General features: G+C 46.0%; 2 protein-coding genes across 5 annotated transcripts; both read right to left on the bottom strand.

The window, feature by feature from the left end:
- Positions 1-573: 573 nt before the first annotated feature.
- bmi1a (BMI1 proto-oncogene, polycomb ring finger a) lies at positions 574-8,607 on the bottom strand. Of its 4 annotated transcripts, XM_086151342.1 has the most exons (11): positions 8,412-8,607; positions 7,677-8,248; positions 4,798-4,933; positions 4,535-4,631; positions 4,377-4,432; positions 3,938-3,985; positions 3,748-3,856; positions 3,193-3,232; positions 2,852-2,950; positions 2,663-2,743; positions 574-1,749 (listed from the first exon to the last, which is right to left on the bottom strand). In XM_086151342.1, the coding sequence occupies exons 3-11, from the start codon at positions 4,907-4,909 to the stop codon at positions 1,411-1,413; spliced, it is 981 nt and encodes a 326-aa protein (XP_086007468.1). In that variant the 5' UTR covers positions 4,910-4,933; positions 7,677-8,248; positions 8,412-8,607; the 3' UTR covers positions 574-1,410. The 4 variants fall into 4 exon arrangements, with proteins under 4 accessions (XP_086007468.1, XP_086007469.1, XP_086007467.1 ...); XM_086151343.1 differs by lacking the exon at positions 7,677-8,248; XM_086151341.1 differs by lacking the exons at positions 7,677-8,248; positions 8,412-8,607 and adding an exon at positions 5,122-7,212.
- Positions 8,608-9,048: 441 nt separating this feature from the next.
- commd3 (COMM domain containing 3) lies at positions 9,049-12,730 on the bottom strand. Its single transcript, XM_086150395.1, has 8 exons — positions 12,565-12,730; positions 11,691-11,802; positions 10,758-10,821; positions 10,575-10,609; positions 9,967-10,027; positions 9,835-9,891; positions 9,654-9,707; positions 9,049-9,219 (listed from the first exon to the last, which is right to left on the bottom strand). Exons 1-8 carry the CDS (start codon positions 12,701-12,703, stop codon positions 9,160-9,162), a joined length of 582 nt encoding a protein of 193 aa, XP_086006521.1. The 5' UTR covers positions 12,704-12,730; the 3' UTR covers positions 9,049-9,159.
- Between the last annotated feature and the right edge of the window lie 8,260 nt (positions 12,731-20,990).

Genomic DNA, 20,990 nt, shown 5'->3' with positions numbered 1-20,990 from the left:
AGTCAGCTTTCAATCAAAATGTGAGACAGTTGTTGCTTATTTGATGTTGTTTGTTGTGCTAATTTATTCTCGGGCCAACGTTTTTTGTTTTTATATTCCGATTACCGTCAGTTTACATAATCTATTAATAACAGACCATTAGGCTTTCAATCCCGGGCGAAATATTCGATTTATTTCTTAACACAAGTCACTTGATTTGCTCTAAAAATGTAAGACCCAAGAGGGGATTTTAAGTTTGATCCAATTCGTTTGATATTGTCTCTAAAACCATCTGTTCGTAAATACACACTGCACCTCGCCCTTTGCAAACACAACATGATCCAATTAATGACGGATAAATACAGGCGAACCTCGACCCAACCCTCCAGAAACATGGGCCGTAAAAAGAATAGAAATTATGACTAATGATAATTTAATCTGGCGTGATGTGCGTTAAAAATAAGCATGAATAGATTGTTTCAAAATGTACAAACAGTGGAATATGAGAGGGCTGATACTTGTTCTTGTGTAAACACGACTTCATGTCTTGAATTTCGAGTGCGAGGAATCAAGAGAAAATCTAGAAACGAAGTGTTTTTATCCCATAAGTGTAAAACGTTTTTATTTAGATGTTTTATACTGTGCAACAGTAACAATACAATAAGTTGTTCATATAATCGAGCGATACAAATACGGAAAAAAAACACAAGAAACATTAAAACATGGAGCCCGAATCGAGTCTTAGCCTCCGGACAGGAAGTGAAACAGCACCTTCGCCTCCACCGCTGCCAGAGTTTCTGTTTGTTTTTTTATTCCAGTAAAATGTGAAGAAAAGTGTGTCGTTTCCTTTTCATCCGTGGCCGTGGTTTTTAATTCCCCCGCTCCGTGGAGCCGACAGCCTTTTTTTTTAAAAAAAAAACGCGCAGATCCCTCCTGTGGCCGGAAGTTTCATCGGATTGGTTGATTAAAAAATAAAATGTCCGGACGAATGTGAGGCGGACAGTGTACAAGTTTCAAAAAAAAAAAAAAAAAAGAAAAAAAAAAAAAGAAAGAAAATAGAACTCTTCAGTCACTTCTGTAAATAAAGACGTAGCCTAGCTTTAAAAGGGATAAATGCTCTCCGGTCCAACTCCACAACAACACGGTCCGCAGCTCCCTCCATGGCAACATTCCCTGCTTCCACCTTTCTCCTCTTGTTTTTGAAATGTCAGACTCCACTACGTCAAAACTTACATATGATGCCAGAATATTTAGAACAACAAACGAATGGAGAGAGAGAGAGAGGAAGAGAGAGAGTGAGAGAGAGAGAGAGAGAAAGAGAGAGACTACACAATGGAACTACGTTGGCATGGAAACAGTAGGCTATTAGCTGAGCGGATATCAGGTGTCTGGCGTTGGCTGGTCCGGTCCAGTTTGATCCGGATCCATGCGTCATCCGGAGGACGTCGACGAGCCGTTGAGAGAAACCTTCCGCTGTTTGCCCCCGCCACTGAACGCAGTAAAGGAACGGCCAGGGGTCGGGGGTGCGGCGCCCGGGGTCCCATTGACGTTGCCGGAGCCGTGCTGGGGCGGCGGGTGCGGAGACTGCGCCGGCGTCCTCGGGCTTGGTAGTGATGAGGAGGTCGACGGGGCCCCGGTGGGACTTCCGGCTTTGTCGCTGGCAGAATCGCTTTCGGGACCGGATCTGCTCTGCACTTCGGGTTGCGCGTGGCTCACCTTCATCTTCTTACAGTTCGGCCGCACCTGGTACTTCAGAGGCAACGGGCCGTTCTGCAGAGAGGTGATATAAAAAATGAAGACCAGAATCAGTGACTTTAAACAGGGCACTAAATTCTTCAAAGGAAACACTTTAAATCACAAAGAAAGGTTCATTTTTGTTCAAACCTAATAAAGTGAAAATGAATGAATGGATTATTTAAAATTGACAAGAATTCAGCATTTTGTTGGTAGTATTTTTTCAAAATAAATAATTTTCAAAAAAGATTGGGGGAAAAAAAAAGCGAGAAAGAGGCAAAAAATGTCAAAAAATATTATTTAGCAGTATTTTTAAAAAGCCGGCAATGTTTCAAATGAAATATTAAGGGAGAAGAAAACAAAGTACTTGAAAAAACAACAATACAATAAACGAGGATGAGATGAAATGCACTATATTTGCTTTTCATCTAAAAAACATTCCAGTTAGTTGTATTTTGCTCTTTTCGGTTTAACCCGAAAAATCGTAAATTAACCGGATCCTTTGTCACAAAAACATAAACATCCTGAAACAGCCAATTGTAATGTGGAGCAACCAAATGTGTGTCAAAGAGGAGAAAACCCCATGATATCCCATTTGTGAACAAACTGGGGGGATAAACTTCTGAGTTTGGTGCAAATAAGGAAATATTAAAGTAACTTTAACCACAAAATAAAAAAAATAAAATAAAAAAAAAACCTAGAACATTTCAGTAGGAGTAAAGAATTTGATTGGATTAAATTTTGACTCATCATCTCAGAGGGGAAATTTGAGAATGATTCTTTCTAATTAGCAATTTACAAATTACAATGTGAGCGCCATTTTCTTACAGCTGACCGAAACAACCTGACAATGTCTGTTTTTTAACATATCAAATCATTTAACACCATACGGAGGCAATTTTTTTTTTTGATCGAATGCAGTCAAATAATAATCAAAAAGTGGTCTCACCCTCCTCCAAGTGTAAATATAAGCAATATCCATTAATGTGTAATAATCTTTCAGGGGCTCGTCTTCGTACATGACCTCGACCTGAAATGCAAGAGACTGGTTTCACATCATAACCGCTGCTTAACATTTAAATGTAAATGTACATAATTTAAAATGAATTGTAAAAAATATAATGGTTTAAAAAAAGACCTGGTAAGTGTTGGGGATGTCCATTTTGCTGCGCAGAAACTTCCTCAGGTGCATGACTGTCATGGCTGCTGGACACTGCAGGTACCTTTTGTTCGCCATCTACAGATCAGCGTTGCTATTTAACATATTTACACATAATGTGTGGAAGCAACACAGCGGGCACAAACTGCTCTGCCTTAATATAACAATTCTTCTCAAAACTAACCTAGCCGGGGTCAAAAGACAAGCTTTAGGGACAGGCTTTACATTGCAAAATTAATGATGAATTGAAAGGCGGCTATTTGGAAAGAAATAAAAAAGGGGGGGGAGGGAGGCGGCTTGGAGACAACCAAGTTTGATACCTGATCTTTAGACTGTTTATCCTCCACTGCTCCTCCAAGTCTGCTCGGACACAAAAAGAAACGTTACAGGACTCTTAGAGGCTCCAGGAGTTTTTAAAATTACTGAATTACTGTATGATATAAATAATTTATATTCAAAAAAGGTCAACTTTTTTTTCCTTTGAATTCATTAACCAGTTTTACTTATTTATTTATTCTTTCTACTAGAATGAAAAACAGGCTTTTTTTCCCCCACTCCAACAGATGTCCCAGTGGTTTCCTTTCATTCCTCTTGTCAGGCTCAAAGTGCTTGAGCAGCAATGAGGCGGAGAAAATTCCAATGCACACACTAACTGGTAGGTTCAGGGAAAATGTTACAAAAACGTTTGAGAGGTCAGCTGACGTTACAGCACTGTGACCAAACGGGGAGCGAGATCAGTGACAGAAAGTGTTGGTCGATGCAGTTCATATTAAAAAAATAAATACAACATTTTGAAAACCCTCCCAATAAAATATTTAAAAAGCTACGATTTTGAACTCCAGCTGAAATAACATTATTTGGCATTACATACAGACCTGCTGTGATCGAAAAACTCAATGGAGAGGCTGATGATCTCATCGTCCGTGATGATTCTCTTGTCTTCGTCTGCCACTTCGCCGCGATCTTCATTGGATCCGTTCGAAGCTGCGCAACAACACATCCGTCACTGGAAAAGCATGGAATCACAACTAGATATTTCATCCAGAAAAAGAAGGATTCCCTCACCATCTACAGGATGCTCTGCATAGAAGTCTCTCCTCCTCTTCATTTCATCTGCAAGGAATCACAAAATCACAGTACTTATCATTTTCAAGTATCTTACAGGTACAAGGGGGGGGATAAAATAAACCAAATTATTTGACAAGTTAAACTCCACAGATCCCTTGGTTGTTTCATCCGTACTCAAGCTCGGAGTAGTTCAGCGTAAAAACACGCCGGTTAACGAAACATGGCGAAGAAATGGAACAAAATGTGATTTGAAAACAGAAACTCTGTCTCTGTTCTGCCCTTTAGCAACATCCACATGCAGAACACCTAATGTTTGGTCTTTTTTTTCTTCTTCCCTTTTTACATATGTTCCTTTAAAAACACCAACTAAACAGACAACCAGGCAGAGAACAAGCAAATCCAGGTTCAAACCAAAAACATGTGTCTTTTCTCTCACTTTTGAAGAGGCCTGGGACCAGTTTGTATACAATGTCCTGCAGGGTCTTGTCCGACCTGGAGGGACAAGAGGGAGATGCAGGACAAGCAGGAGTGGCTTTAGAACTATTTGAATAAACCCGTTAAACAGAAATGGCTGGAATAAATAAGTAAACTCACCTGATGTTGAGCAGGGGCTTGGTTTTGTGCACCTGGACGTCACAGATGGGACAGTATTTGCTGGTTTCCAGGTAACGAACAATACACATTTTGCAAACTGTGCAGGGAAATAAAAAAAGAAAGAAAGAAAAAAATCAGCGAGCATGAGAGGAAATCCTGAACGCGAGCTAAAACTTTTTTTTTTCCTTGGTTTGTAGCGGTCAGATGATGTGTGTTTGACTGTGTGTGTGTGTGTGTGCGCAACTGTTGAATGTTTTGCTCACATGAGTGGAGACACTCGATGATGGTGGTGGCGTCGATGAAGTAACCCCCGCACAGGACGCACATGAGATGAGGGTTGAGCTCCGTGATCTTTATCCTTGTCGTCCGATGCATGGTGAACAAAAGGAGTCTAGAGTCCTGCGATATAAAAAACACACACGGACGCGCAGTGTTTTAAACAACGGCAGCCCTCGAGGGCCATTTGGAGGAGGAGAGTTGTTTGCTCGCACCGCGTTAAAGCAACATCATCGTTTATGTTAATTCGGGAATGAGCAAAAGAGTGGGTGAGCGACAGGTGGAGAGGGAGAGGGGGGTCCGGCTCCAACCTGAGCGGGGATCATCATCGTAAATCTCGCCTTGGACGATCCGGTGAAAGGAGGGGGGGGGGTCTCTGCCGGTCACGTGACTTCATAAAATAAACACCAGCCGCACAACTTTCGGCGGACAAACAGCGGCTGCGCGGAAACTCTGAAATCTAATGGTTTTTTTTTTTGTTTTGTTTTTTTTTTTTAAATAAAAGACCGCGAAATGGGAGAATCCCAGGTTCGGATCGAGTTGATCCGTTTTAATATACTCCCCGCACCCGTTTATTTCCGGGTAGCGCGGAGTCACGTGAGACGATTAAAATAACACGCGTCGTTGCGGCGGCAATTGCGCAAATCAAGCGATAGCGTCAGTTACGTCAGCGCCTTGCGGGTTTTCTGTTTTGTTTTTGTTTTTTTGGAGGGATAGGGTGGGTTAAGAAGGTAAACGGGGGGGGGGGGGGGGGGGGGAGGGGGTGAAACCGGGCGACAACCGGGAAGCACCCGGTCTCCGCGTCAGGTGTGCCGAACAGGCAGCGGTGTGGAGAAGGGGGACGGGGGGGAAACCTGCGCGTTTCTATGGTAACTCCCCTTGACGTGTTTTCGCCCGCACGGCCGCCCGCCACGGACCGGAACGACGCGGGGATGGCGGCGGCGCCGCGCACCGAGCGGCGAGCTGACGGTGAGCGGAACGCCGCGGGGCTGCCGAACGACGTGGCTGCCATTTTGTGCTTGCGGGGAAGGGGGGAGGAGGGGATCCGTGGCGGTTTATTCGGGCTGTGCGGTTTCCGTGATTTAAAAATAAATTGAAAAAAAGAGGGGAACCGGAGGGTTTTTTTGGCGGATCATGGAAGGGTGCGGGGGTTCGGACCGGTTGGAATAATCGCCTCCTTTTTTTCTGGCGCCGAGAAGGCAACACGAACATCAACATCTGCGCCAAAGTTGAAGCGCAAACCCGGATCGCGTTAAATTCCGCAACCCCGCCTCCTCTCCGTTAACGGGGCCAGCCCCGGTCCGGGTCACAACACCGACTTCCCAACATCCACGGCCGATCACCCGAAGTCGCGCATATAGACACGGGAGCCCACGGTGACCTGTCCGACGGGTGTCGAACCCGCAGCCCGCCTCCGTCCCGTGCGTGAAGCTGCCGGTGCGACGTTAAAGTGATTGGAGTTTGGACGCCGAGCTCGGTGTTCAAACTCCACGTCTGTCACGACACGCGTCCCCGCGGTCCGCAACGAACAAGGGTCGCGTGGCCAAAATAAAAAATAATATCACGCGAGAAAAATGTGGGGTCTCTTAACCGAGTCCTACATGTCCTCCTTTGACAGCAACTAGTCAATTAGTCCATTTACACGCACGGACACGGGAGATCATTAAAAAAAACCTAGATTACGGAGAAATGGAAAAAAAAAAAAATCACGCGAGACACCTGACCCGGGACGACGCCCGTTTCCACGGACGAACACAACACAACATTGAGAGACGCGTTCAATTTCATTCATTAAAAACACATAAAGGGCATTTCACTTGGGTTCTGGTTTTGGAGTCACGGCGCCCCTGATTTTCCATCCGCGTGGGAGGGTGAAAAAGTGGGTATTCTTTATAATAATAATAATAAAAATAATACCAAACATGATGGAGTCCTATCTGGGGAGAAACCTGGAGAGCGTCGTCCTGACGGGACACACCACTGACCCACGGGATGTGGATTTTCCAAACAATGCAAAATAAAAAATGAAGTTAAAAAAAAAAAACCTGCGTGACGTGATCCCACATACACCTCGTGTTTAGTATCATCCCATGTCAACAAAGAAACCCTTATGTATCATGACATGACCCGCTTGCATGTCACATCCGTGGGAGCCTTCATTGTTAAGTTAATAAATCTGTTACCCCGTCACGCTCGGCCGGAACCCACGCGGGACCGGACACCCAACACCCTGGACGTCCTGAAACTACAAAATGGGAGGCACTGCGTGGGACCCCTGTCACGGGAGAACCGTCCGGAGCACTTGCTGCTTCCCCGCATCTCTTCCAAAGCCAGCCTGGAACCTCCCACTCCACGCCGATCCGGACGCCGCAAAAAAAAAAAAAAAAAAACCGCACACCCACGTCGGGACACTTGTAGACACGATCCGGGAATTGGGGTTGGGGCTCCGGTCCAAACCGGGAACATCTTTCTTTCTATTTTTCTTTTTTTTTCAAGCTGGTGGAGGAGGAGGAGGAGGAGGGGAGGGGGTGGTGGAGGAGGGTGGGGGTGCGAGCGGACACAAACGCGGAGATCACACCGACGTGGAGCTCCGGAGCCGTGAAGCTCCACATTCACGGTTGGATCGATGCGTGGAAAATTAACACACACACAAACGTATATATTTATATATGTATATATATATGCACGCACATGCGCGCGCGCGCGCACACACACACACACATAAACACACACACACACAAAAGCACCGAAGCGAAACCGCTCCGCCCCGCCGCCGTTAGTTCACCACGGTACCGGCGGTGGAGTGGGTGGGGGGAGGGGGTGCGTGGCGTGGCGTGGAGTGGGGTGAGGGTGGAGGGGGACTCACCGGGGATGCTCGGCCGGCGGTCGGCGGGTCTCGCGGCGCGGAGACAATGAAAGTTGGGAGGCGATCAGCAGAAAATGAATAGGAGGCGAGCCGCCATCTTGAAGCAGGCTGCAGACGCTGTCAGCGGCGGGGAGCGCACGGCGGACCGGAGCGCCTTTTCAGACGTGCGAATGAAACTCCCCGCGTTCTGGCCGCCGTTCTCGCTCGCACGTCCGTTCCGGTATATCGTGAGAGGCGCGGTGCTCCGGCGGCGCCTCGGCGCGGGTTCCCACTCCGGTACGGCAAGTTTGCCTCCAAAAAATATCCGCTTCGCCCCCAGTAACACGCAGCGGTGTGTGAGTGTGTGTGTATGTGTGTGAAAGAGAGAGAGAGAGAGTGTGTGTGTTCGTGTGTGTGTGTGTGTGTGTGTGTGTGTATGTATGTATGTGTGTGTGCGTGCGTGCGCCGTGGAAACTGACACCGTCCCCAAAATGGCTTGTAGTTCGACCGCCCCGCTTTGGTCACGTGGTCTCGCTGCTTAAGGGTGACCGGGAATTACTGTCGGTGTACGCACTTTCTGCCGTCCGACGAGGCTGCAGTGAGAAATAGAAAATAAAAAAAATAAAACAACATGCATTTCAATTGGGAAAAATAATAAAAATAAATCCCGAGGGTTGAGAGACGTTGATCCCGGCGTGGGTTCGATCCCGCGGGGAAGGGACACAAGGCGGCGGCTTAAAGGCGCCTCAAACTTACAGTCGGTGTGTTGTTGTCAGTTTGTGACGCACGATTTTAAACCATCAAATATCCGTGCGTTCCCGAGCGGACTCCGGGTTTAAACTGTCGGTGAGGAGCGCGTTCGCTGCCCCCTTCGATCCCTGTCAGTTTTTGCAAAGAAATAAAAAAGTAAAAGGGTAAACACGTCCGCGTGGATGCCATCCGACCCACTAACCGGGGCAGTCAGACATGAACGACCACTGCTTTTCTTTTTTTCCTCTTCTTTTCTTTTCTTTTTTTTTAAACTCAATAAAATGTGTCCGTTTGACAAATGGCCGTGCGGACATTAGTCCTGCCGGGAAAAAAAAAGCGGTAGTAGAAGAAACTTCCACTTGACTTCTTTATAATCCGAACGGCTGAAGACGATGTCGGATCCTTTAATTTCTAACATATATTGTTTCCCATTTATGAAAGTTTTGGAAACTTAATTAGAAGCTTTTAGTTTTATTTAAATATGTATCAATGTCCCTGTAAACTCCTGTCGACATGAGCTCCAAACACTTGTCACCTGTCAATCACGGGTAATTTTTCCAAGCTTAATCAATAACTACCTATATTTCCAATTCGCTTTCAGGAAGTGGGGAAAAACTCAAAGGACTGCGGCAGGATTGTTTTAAATTCATTTTTTATTTTCATACAAATTCCAAAAACATGAGGTCACACGCGTGTCCGAAGCAGGGGGATGAAGCCTCCATCCAGCGGGAAGAAGATCAGGGAGCCGCCGTCGTCATATCTGGGCGGCTTTCTCCACACTTTTGGCGGCGTCTTTCAATTTTCCTACCAAATCCTGGGGATCCAAGGACACCGCGGGGTCACTTAGCAACACGACCAACCCGCTGCGGCAATAATCTGGGTTTATTTAATCCACTCGGAATAATTGAAAAAAAAAATCTAACTCATATATATGGATTATGGAGGTTTTGTGTTCCAGTTTGCACGGTTTAAAAACTCCGTCTGGGTTGAGCGGTTTCACGTGACTGCAGTGTATTTTATTTCCATACTTTTATTTAAACAGGATTTTTTTTTGGGGGGGGGGGGGATACATGCATTATTATTTTAAATTCAGATTGGTTCGTATCCCATCAGTCATTCCCATGAAAGCTACAACCCCTTGATCAAATCAAGCCGGTGAATTATGACGCTTCCGGTTCCGAGAAAGCGCGCGTAAAGACGTGAGGACGGGTTAGAAAGCCTCAAGTTGCAGGATGCTGTTATTCCTACCTGCAGCTGCTCCATCGTGCAGGTGAAGTTTACGTTCTCGGTTGAGTCTTTGCTCTGAGAAAAGAGGCAGGCGGCATTCGTTGTTACAAACCACACACACGCACGCACTTTCAAGGAAATGCAGGAGTGGAAATAGAATGACTGCTGCGTCCCTGCTTTTTTTTTTTTTTCTTTTTTTTACCTCCGTGCTGAGTGAAAGCAGGTAGAAAGGCTCGTTGACCTTGTCCACTTGTCCGTTCTGTCGGAAAACAACCATTTAGTTTCCAACCGGGAACGAAAAATACCTTACCAACTGATGTTGTCTTTGGTTTACCTTTATATGGTACTGCAGCCGCCAGGAGACGTCATTAATCTGGGCTGGTCGACTTCCTATGCTAGATTTGAACATAAAAAAAATGAGATAAAAAAAAAAAAAAAAACACAACAAAAATCCTGAAACGATTGAAAAAAAAAAACTTGCATGTTTATAACATATTAATTGCTGCCAAACTGAACACTGGGAGGGTAAAGGTCAAACATGTCCTGATCTGGGACGTCATGTGCACTTGTTCATTTTACTGCCGGGCACTGGATCACATTTGGCACTGCACTTTTATGTTTTATACGACAATTTGTCCGCAGCTTTTTCACATCAGTTCCCTTGAAAGCCAGGCTCGCTCACCAACCGTTTATTGCGGCTCATAAAGCGGCATTTACATCGCAATTAATCACGACAGCTCTCTGTGTCATACCTGGTGGGGGTGGTGGTTGGGTACTTGATTGGAACAGAGAGGGGAGAATGATAACAAGAACCGCGCTCCGTTTGGTTCGATCTTTTAAAATGTGGTGTTTGGGTTTTTTTTTTTCATTTGTTTTGTTTTTTCTCAAGTTCAGCAGAATCAATAACATCAACTGGTGAACCTCCATGCCGCTCAGACTTACCTCGCTAACAAAACCTCTAATTCCTTTTTATGTTTCTGTAAATACATAACAGACAGGATTTGTCAGTTGCAGTGAGAAAACACACACACACACACACACACACACACACACACACATACATACACACATACACACATACACACACACACACACACACACACTCTTAAGTCTTATCACTCTTACCTGGTATGACAATAAAAATATCTCTATCCTCTCTGGGCTGAATGAGAGCTCTTCCAGGCAGGAGCTGTGGACACAAGCAAAAAGAAATGAATAAAACAAGCAATGTGGTCTTAAACTTAGGTCTTCTTTTTAATAATAAAAAAGGATATACACAGCAGTCCTTGAAAAATATTTTGTCTGTGTGAAAAAGAAGCTCCATCAGTAGAAAACCTCCAAATGCTGAGAACAGGAGAAACTTCTCTTTCCTGATGAGAAAAGAATGACACTCTTTGCCCGCTTCTCTTTGTCATGAACAGGTGAGAAACACCACAATGACACCTGGAAAAATCTGACACTGTGATTTGTTACAACCCCAACCACAGCCGCTTGGAAATTTGATCCGATATGGAGCGGGATGAAGGTGACTGGACTGATCCTCACTGTCAACCAGTCCAGCAGTCCAGAAAGAAATAAAAAAGTAAAATAAATGCATCTTATTACATTTATCTTCTCTTTATAAAAATATATTTAGCTTTTTTTCTTTTAATTATAACTTTATGATGAAGTAGCAGGCTGGCTGGATTTTAATGTGATGTTTGCCTGACAGCCATATAATCCAATATTCACATTAGCCTGTAGTGAGTTTTCAAAACTTTTAAACAGTGGATGCTCTTTTGGCAAAAGGTGACATTAGAATGGACCATTGGTGGAGCACTGAAATAAAAATATTGAATACTAATAACAATAATAATGATAATAATATTAATAATAAACACTGTGTTATTCAGTCCACTTGGGGTACATGTGGACTGATTCCATTAGAAACTCAAAGGCATTTCCAAAGGATCATGACAACACCTTTGAATGCTCCAAATGAATATATATATAAATTAAACATTAGATGAAGAAACTACCTGCAGTCGTATGCTGACCAACCTACCCCTCATTTTATACCTGAGCGTGGATTTGTCCGCGTTGTTTCTCACCGCCTCCAGGATGAAGGTGGTCGCTGCTGCGTGGCTCTGTTTCAGCAGAATCCGGTCGACTCGCTCCAGCTGGGGCTGATCTGCAACCAGAACACACACACACCTGTGTATATATAGATATGACGGTACATAGGAGGGAGGGTTTCTCCACGCCTCCTCGCTTCTCCATGGCAACGTCAGGCGCGCCTGACTGATCCGAACCACGGTGGATCCACGTCCTGACAGATCGACGTCTGCGATGGCGATCAGGGATGATTTGCATGTCAAAGGACCCCCCCGCCCCCAAAGCATACACACCACACATACTCTCCCGGCTTCGGCGGTTGTGTGTGTGTGTGTTTGTGTGTGTGTGTGTTGGAGGGGGGGGGTGTTTGTGTAGTCCAAATTGTTCCCTTGGTAAATAACTGTGCCCTCAGTGGGGGCTGAAAGCTGCGAGCTCCGAAAACGAGACGCCTGTGAATGCAGCATCGGGGTGATCCGAGGACGACCGGCGCCCCCGGTTGATCTTTAATTTTGATTCATTTTTCATTTTAACCTAATGGTTATGAAAGGGCTGGGGAGGTTTTTAAGACCAGCCACCATGACAGTTTCCATGACAATGAGACATCTTGTTGCGCAGCGAGGATCGCGGCTCGCACAGACGCTCGGTTTCGCTAAACACAAGGAGCGGAGGGGTCTTCCCGGTGCCCGGTTCCCCGCAACAATCGGCGTGAACCGGTAAACGACTGGCGGGGAGCTCCTCCGAGACCACCGCAGACACGGAGAGAAAACCGGAAGCGGCGGTGCAGACAAAAGGCTGGAGGGTGGGGGGGAGGAGGAGAAGCGGGGACGCCGCAGCTCACCGAGGACGGTTCGGTCGCCGTGCGAGGAGAGCAGACTCCGGAAAGAAACGTCCACCATTACCGGGAAGCCAGTCCGGTCGAAGGTTGACGCGTCCGCCAGAACCCGGAGCCCCCGCTGCACCGACTCGGACAACTCCATTTTGAGAGAGAGGAAGGGGAAAAAAAAACGCAGACAGGGGGAACACGTGACCGATCAGCTGATGCGTGGGGGCGGGGCTAACGGCAGCGCACACACGTCGATGGGAGAGTGGGGCGGCGACCTGCCGGCGAAGTCGTGTTTATTTCTGCTTTCCTTTTTTGCATTTTTTTATCCAAGGATGTGAAAGCAACTGAAAAAAGGAAGAAAACAAAAGTGGCGTGTCTTTCCACGTCTGACTGAAGAGATCTGGATCGGAAGAGGCGGGAATCCGAACTCAACGATTTATAATCCAAACCGATATGATGTCAAATGAATCCAAGATCCATTTCCGGTTCCTATATTATGACGTCGAGTGTCGGTCCCGCAGTCTCGACACGACCCACGTCACGTCCGATCGTGGGGGTGACGGGGGTGGGGGGGAAGACAAACGAGATGGCTGTCACGCACAGAAGATACAGCGTTTCACGCCACTTCCAATTAGGTTCCGTGGAGATCTCGTGTTTTCCGAGAAGAGAGAAAAAAAATAACAAACAAACTTGGCGTTAGTGGTTCGATCTCCCTGTTAAATCGACGTGTTTGGGAGCTTTTCACAAAGCAGATGTGCCTCATTTTCTATGACAGATTTGAAATAAATGTGTAAAATCACCAATGTTCATTAAGATGCCCTCAAAACTGTGACGTTTCAAATCATCTCAAACATAGATTTTATCATCATCATATGCAGGTTTTTTTTTAATCATTATTTGATGCGCCTCCTCTGTGTCATCTGATTCTGTCTTTCATTTCCCCGTGGATTCGCGGTGGCGATGGGATGGGGGGGTCAGGAGGGTTTCTGAGCCACATGTCAAGCTGACATGCGGTTTGTTTGTTGTTGTTTTTTTTTTCTGAAAGCAACGGAAGGTAAAGGTTAAAAATTCGGTCCCTGAATACATCTCTGGTACGTCAGTCGGATCCAGAACTGCTTCGGTGATTTTTATTTTTATTTTTTTTTTTATTTATGTCTTTATTTATTTTCTGGACTGATCCCGCAGCTCAGATGGCTCTAACCCACCCCGGACCCGTTTTACATCTTATTATGATTTTATTTTTTTTATTCCTCATCACCTGAAACTTACCCGCGTCTCCTGTCCTGGACCACGGCCGGAAAATACCCTCTGCTCCCCTCTCTTCTCACCACTCCGGCGCTTAAACCAAAATTGAATTAAAATAATCTCACTTTTCTTTTTGCGTTTCTGCATTGTTTTATACTCAGCCGTGATTGCGTCGTGCCTGCGGATCCACGCACGGAACACGCACACCGCCTGACCTCTGACTCCACGCGTTCCGTCCGAAGTCCAGTGCGATTGATTTCTACTCCCATTCTTGCGTGCGCACTTGTAACACTGGGTTGAATCGGATTATTCTGAGCAGGAAGTGCATAAGATGAATCACAGGTTTCACTTGTTTTTCTTGACTACGGTAAAAAAAAAAAGAACAATATCCATTTCTCACCAAACTTCCTGTTTGTCTGCATCACTGAAGACGTCACTAAAGGTTGGCGTGATGGATGGAGCAACCAGGATGAGGATCTGGAGGAAGGATGAATGAAGTTCTGGATTGTTTTGAATTTTGCATTCCCCTTCCAAAAAAATACAAAAAAAAAAACAAAAAAAACACATGACCTTCTGAGGTCAAAAATGATTCTCTCTCAGCCTCAAATTCATGAGGCTTTTTTATTTCCGTGATTATTTCAAGTGTCCAAGGTTGACTTCTACACCCTGCTGGTTCCACATCATCTCGTTCCCACGACATATGGAATATTTATACAATCACTTGTTTTCTGGTTTGCTGCTTTGTCTTAGGTTTTTTTTTTTGTTTGTTTGTTTGTTTGTTTTCCAGCTCCTCCTACCGCTGCGCCTCGCATCCTGTCCGTCCTCCACGGTGTCTGTGGGCTGCGTGGGGACCCGCGACATCCCCTTTAAGAGCAAACCGAGATGGTAAAGACATATAGAGCAACATCCCGCAGCAGCGTAAAGCTGCGGGTTCTCGCTCTTCACCCCTCTCACGCACCCCTCTGACTGAACCCGGACGCGCGTCCCAGGACCCGGAGCCGTGAACGCACCATCACACCGGAGGATCAAATGATCCCAATCTGCAGGGATTAGATGATTGACAACCCGTTGGTGTCATTTTACATCCAGATCCATCGCTTCTCTCCTTGCCGTGGGTTCTTCTCCGGCCTGATCATCTGCGCTAAAAATATAAAAAAAAAAAATGAAAAGACCGGACGTGAAAAATTAAAATTGTCAAGATGGTGGCACTGCGGTTCATTTATCTTTTTTTTTCTTCGTCTTCTATTCTTATTCGCAATTCTCTCTGCAGGTGGTGAGAAACACCCCGCTTCCGGTTGCCTGTGGCGCGGATCACGGTTTCCTCCTCACCTGAGCTCACACACGAATACACACACACACACGCACACACACACTCACACACACACACACACACACTCACACACTCACACACTCACACACACACACACACACACACACTCACACACTCACACACACACACACACGCGGGAATTGAAGAAGACAGATGGTTGCAATTTAAAAAACAATAAAATAAAATATAGTCTGTGACCTCTATCATTTGCAACCGGAGTAAAGAGGTGAAGAAACCCGGGCTGTGTTGAGGATGAAGATGAAGAGGTGGATGAGGGTTCTACGTTCTCATTTTAGATTAAAAAAATAGTAAAAAAATTGCAAAATATCACATTTCTATCAGATGTGGGGAGCTGAGATTCAAATGATTTCATTAGGTTAAAAGGAAAAAGGAAAGCTAAGGATTTCTCCTTTGCATTTATTCTAATAAAAATGATCAAGGGCACGTTTTTCTAAAGGGTGTGTGATAATTGGCAAAAAAAAAAAAAACACACACACACACTGTGTGTGTATGTGTGTGCGTGTGTGTGCCTGTGTGTGTGTGTCAGAGAGAGCGGATGTAGACACTTAAAGCTTTGGTTGACAAATAGGAGGGAGAAAAGCAATCTTTTTTTAAACAAATGTGATTTAAAGGTGTATGGAAAGACTGCTCCCTGTGGTCGGCTTCCCTTTGTTTTATATCTATGGTTATAACCATAGTTATTACACCACAAGCAGCAGACGTTGCTTTAATTAAGCAGTAATTAAGCATGAATAAGTAAACACCACCGGGGTCAGAACACCGAGTCAACGGTAGTGAGACACGCACACAGTCCACACTCATTACTGGTTTTGTTAAGTGTGAAATAATCACGGAGGAGGTCACCGAGTCCGAGTGAATCGTGCTCAAACATCACGTTTGTTCACCTTACTTAATCTGTTTCATCTTTATTTTCCCAGCATCCTTTGGGTGTGACACTCCCCCCCCCCCTTCACCCTGGAAACGTCATAAACACGCAGGACACGCGTGGGCCACCGAGACGCGGAGGGGGAAAGAATTGACTACAGAGAAGAATAGGAATTGGGAAAGTGTGCGTGGGTTGTTCAGTGCGGGGTGACTCTGCCCCCTGTTGGATGGGGAGGACGACAACCCACCCACCCCCACCCCCACCACCCGATTTGCCGCGGGAAAAAACCCACGGATGATTTATCATTGTCGACAAGCTGGGCGGCCTTGGATGACATCTTTGGACGTGACGTGTGGAAATCCCCCCCACCCCACCCCACGTGATTCGATGTGGCCACACTGTTGCTCCCACGACAATACAGACGCGGGGGAATAAAATGCCTCGGATTGAGTGACGTGCGTGGATGTCGATTGTTTTAATCCCGTGTCATTAACGTGTCATAAATGTAGTTGCGTATGTAATTACACCGACGTCCTTCCGTCTCCCGCCGTGGATTCGTCACGACCCGCGTCGGGACGAGTTACGGGACGAGACCCGCGAACACTCGCCCCTCCTCGAGTGTTCGCGGGTCAGCGTGGGGTCATTGTCTTGCTCAAGGGCACTCCGGCAGTGGTCGTGGGAGGGGGGAGGGCGGAGCGACCCCCCTCCCCTCACCCGTTTCCAAAATGGCGTTGGGTTGCGCGGCGTGGAAACGTCCGTGCACTGCTGTTGTTGTTGTTTTTGTTGTTGTTATTCATTTAATCAGCTGTTTATTTGTTTTCGAGAATCCATATATAGAAACCGCCGATGGAAGATCCACGGAAACCGGTGAAAGCGACGCATGCGAGATGACTCGCCGCTCCGTGGCCACTGGGTGGCAGTGGTGTGGTTTGCGTGTGTGTGTGCGTGTGTGTGTGTGTGTGTGTGTGTGTGTGTGTCCTGTGTGGGGAGCTCAGGGGGAGTCATGGCAGGGTAACAAAGAGAGGAGGGACAAGGAGGGAGTGTGTGTGTGTGTGTGTGTGTGTGTGTGTGTGTGTGTGTGTGTGTGTGTGTGTGTGTGTACACGCGCAGAGGTCTGACAGCGCATATATGGAAATTCTCATATTTAGCTCGCGTACATCATCACTGGAAACCGTACGGCTCACACACACATACGCACGCACAGTAACACTCACAAACAAACACACACACACACACACACACACACACACGCGCGTGCACACACACGCACACTACATATTCCACACTGCCCATACGACGTGTATCTATAGAAGTGTGTGTGTGTGTGTGTGTGTGTGTGTGTGTGTGTGTGTGTGTGTGTGTGTGTGTGTGTGTGTGTGTGTGCTTGCGTTGTCCAAAATATGATTCTAGCCTCCATATTGTGAGGACACTTAAGAGTGACCCTTTTTTTCAAATTCAGAATGAAAATTCGGCTGGAGGTCGCGGGTTGTGCCGGATTATGGAGACAGACAGATGAATGTTGTTTTCGGGATTGGGATTACAAGAGAGCAGATTAACGTTCGACGTCGACTTTAACACACCGGTTTTTTTAAGTGTGTTTTACATCGATGGATGCCAATCGTAAATAGGAGATGGAAAAAGAAATCATAATTTAAAAACAAACATAACAGCAATATTAATAATAATAATAACAACAAAAATAATAATCATATTTTTTTAAAATGCTATTTAATTATTGTTGTTTTTTATGTTTACATAAAAACTGATCAAGTCATGCATGCAGCCGTGTAAAAAAATAAAATATGGGTGAAATTTAACGCCCCACATCGTCGTTAATTTGCTCTTTATGGTCTTCTAAAATATATATATATATTTTAAATTATTGTTATTTGTGTTAATCGCCGCCGTCTCCCGGCGCTGTTCCTCCGCCGTTCTCCCGGGGAAAAGCAGCTCCAGCCCGGCCGCCTTTACGGCTCCGCGCCCGCCCTCCGCTGCTCGACTCTCGGCCGGCTGGCTGGCGAGCCTCCGCTCCCCGGGAGTTCGGACCGATCGGAGGGTGGGGGGTCGGATCACCGAACAGATGTAAGAGCGAAAATCCCCCACGGGCACTTCCGCGTATTTTCTTATTTTTCTTTTTCTTTTTTTTTTCTCCCGGCGTGTTCTCACCGTGGACCCGCCATGTTAACGCCGCCGCCGGCTGGAGCTTCCCCGGCCCCTCGCACCGAGACCCCGACCCGCCTCACTCCGCCCCCTTTCCCCCCCCTCTCTCCCACCCTCCGAGCCCAACGGGCTGGGAAAACGGACCGTAAATCACTCCGGGTCCCCTGAAACCAACCGGTTCGGGATCAAAAGGTGTCTGCGCTCTCCACGCCGCTCCGGCAGTTGGCGTGGTGGTGCGTTTAGGGTGCGGGAATTTTTTTTTTGTTTGTTTCTTTTTTTTCGTGTGGTGAAAAACATGTGACAGGCGGGATTCTGGATCCAGGAGATCCCAAAGAGGGGATGAGCTCTGTGGGTGGAAAGGTTATCTGGTCCCGGTGACACGTCACCCTAGACGTCAGCCTGCCACAAGTGTGTGTGTGTGTGTGTGTGTGTGTGTGTGTGTGTGTGTGTGTGTGTGTGTGTGTGTGTGTGTGTGCGCGCGCGCATATATTTATATTAACATATATGTGTGTTTATTTTTTATCTGTTTGTGTGTGCACATATATATATATATATATATATCAACATATATGTATGTGTTTAATGTTTTTTGTTTGTGTTATTTTTTATCTTTTTTTTTTTTTCTTCCAAAAAATGTTTCTTGATTTCCCAACATGGAAAGAAAGACATGGCAACTTTTCTTTGGAATTTAAATTATAATAAGAAATGATAAAACTCTTATTTCAAATTCCACAGGTATTTTGACGGTTAGTCTCGGTTTAAAGAAACAATCTGCATAAATGTTTGCGTCTTAATTCTGGAATGCTGTGACCTGGGCTGGGTGTATATAGTGAAGTTGTAGCAGTGAGCAGTAGGGTGACCTTTGACCTCGTTCACAAAATACTGATTAAAATTCTTCAGAGGCAAACGGGTTGAATTCAAAAAAGGTAATGAAAACAGATTCTTGCAGGAAAAGAAAAAGAGGTGTGTGTATGTGTGCGTGTGTGTGTGTGTGTGTGTGTATGTATTTTAAACACAAAAAAATGATATAGATAATAGGGGCAAAGAATAGCTGGTTATTCAGTTGCCCTGAAAACTGAAAAGTTAAAAAAGCCAAGTTAGTGAAACTTTATGAATATTGAAGCGTTTTAGTCAGGGAAAACACCTGGTTGACTGTAAAACATCGGATTAATAAGCAATAGCTGTTGTTGGCCACAGCCACACCACACAAGACTCAATACAACTAACTGCTCCTGTTCAATTCCAGGTAAAAAAAAAAAAAGAATCCTTGCACCGCAAACCACCCCCACAAAATTCTGAGCAACCCCAAAATCACACAGAAAAAGGCATCAACATAAACCCCAACATTCGTGACTTGCTACAATACAGTCAAATCTTGAAATTAAACATACATGTGCACACACATGCTCACACACACACACACACAAACACACTTGCAGGCTTCCAAAGCAGCCCAAATTAAAACCCTTTACAATCAGGCAGGGCAAAGGACGGCCCTGAGGCTTCGGTGTTTCCTTCTACAGGGGGTCTTAACTGAGGATCAACTTTCATGCCTGCGCTCCCAAAGAGGGATGTTTCTTTGTTCTATCAAGAACACTCCGGAACGCCTCTCCCTAACTGCTTCACCACGACGTGAACATGTAACTATCAGGGGAGAACGTCGGCCTGCCCCGCATATAAAGGATGAAGATTCACAGGAGTCGACACAAGAAGACAACAGTTGATTAGAAGCATCTTTAACGCCGCCAATTATCTCCTCGGCACGCGATGAGTCCGATGAAGACGGCACTGCCGGGTGAACGCGCCGTGTCATTGTCCCCCCGTCGCAAAATGAAGCTGATGCACGCAGAAACGCCTTCTCGGAGAGGCCGCTGTCGGATTGTGTGGAATGAATACAATGTCGGACACAAAAGGAGCGGAGGGGGAAAAAAAGGAAAAAAGTGTCAATCTCCACCTGACTCGTAGCCCATTATAGGGTGAGAGAGGAAGCAGACATGTGTGGAGAGGTGGAGAGAACTAAAGGTGTATAAAGCGCCCGCATCCATTCACCGTCCTGATTAGCAGCCTTTATCAACAGCCCGAGCTGGTTGCCAATCAAACTGAATTATTCTGCGGTGAATTGACAAGCAGCCGGTTGACCAACGACTGTTTCTTTTTGCGCTCGGAAACAAACAGTTACTCCGCTCGGTCTGATTTCATTTCCTTGCCTTTCTGTCATTGCTTGCATTGATTGGCTCTGGTGCCTCCAACTAGAGCCGTTCTTTTATCAATCCCACCCTGCTTCATTTCTATTGCTGTCTTTTCTTGATGTTTCCTTTTGTGCAGAGCTCATCCTTTTTTTTTCTATGCTCCTAGCTGAGCAATGATGAAATCTGGGGTCACTGTGGCAACCGGCATTCTTCGGCTGTGTGTTTGTGCATGTGTAGGATTCTGGGCCGGGCGGCGCGAGCAAAAGTCTGATCCATACTAATGTTCATTGATAGGAAAATCAATGGAGCATTGATCCGAGACCCGGCTCTATGAGAGGGAGGAGAGCGGGACGGGGCATTGGGTCGGGGGAGGAGGTGTGAAGAGCTGCAGAAAGAGGAAGAGCTGGACGATGAACAAGCAAGTGGAGGAAGGAGAGGATTAGGCAGATGAGTAAAGTAAAATACTGCAGGTGTGAGTGTGTGTGCGTGTGCGTGTGCGCGGGCACGAGACATGGATGACGTGGCCGAGACCTCATCCGGGGCAGCTGCCGCCGGAGGTGAATAACTATTAGTGTGAACAACCTGTCGTAGCCTAACTATTCCCTTTTTTCTTCATCTCTCTCGCAGAACT

Source organism: Fistularia commersonii, chromosome 8 (assembly GCF_037954325.1).
Source record: "Fistularia commersonii isolate RoL2024-O1a breed Wild chromosome 8, RoL_Fcom_v1.0, whole genome shotgun sequence".
In the NCBI taxonomy this organism is placed as follows: Eukaryota; Metazoa; Chordata; class Actinopteri; order Syngnathiformes; family Fistulariidae; genus Fistularia; species Fistularia commersonii.
This window is presented reverse-complemented; position numbering and strand designations above follow the sequence as displayed.

Bases quoted from the DNA above. Each gene is read 5' to 3' on its own strand.
- commd3 (XM_086150395.1), bottom strand. From the start codon at position 12,703: ATGGAGTTGTCCGAGTCGGTGCAGCGGGGGCTCCGGGTTCTGGCGGAC. The intron at 11,803-12,564 runs GTGAGCTGCGGC...TTCTGGTTGCAG, and splicing joins CGGCGACCGAACCGTCCTCG to ATCAGCCCCAGCTGGAGCGA. The intron at 10,610-10,757 runs GTAAGAGTGATA...ATGTATTTACAG, and splicing joins TATTTTTATTGTCATACCAG to AAACATAAAAAGGAATTAGA.
- bmi1a (XM_086151341.1), bottom strand. The intron at 3,986-4,376 runs GTGAGAGAAAAG...GATTCCTTGCAG, and splicing joins GGTCCCAGGCCTCTTCAAAA to ATGAAATGAAGAGGAGGAGA. The intron at 2,744-2,851 runs GTCTTTTTTTAA...CTTGCATTTCAG, and splicing joins ACATCCCCAACACTTACCAG to GTCGAGGTCATGTACGAAGA.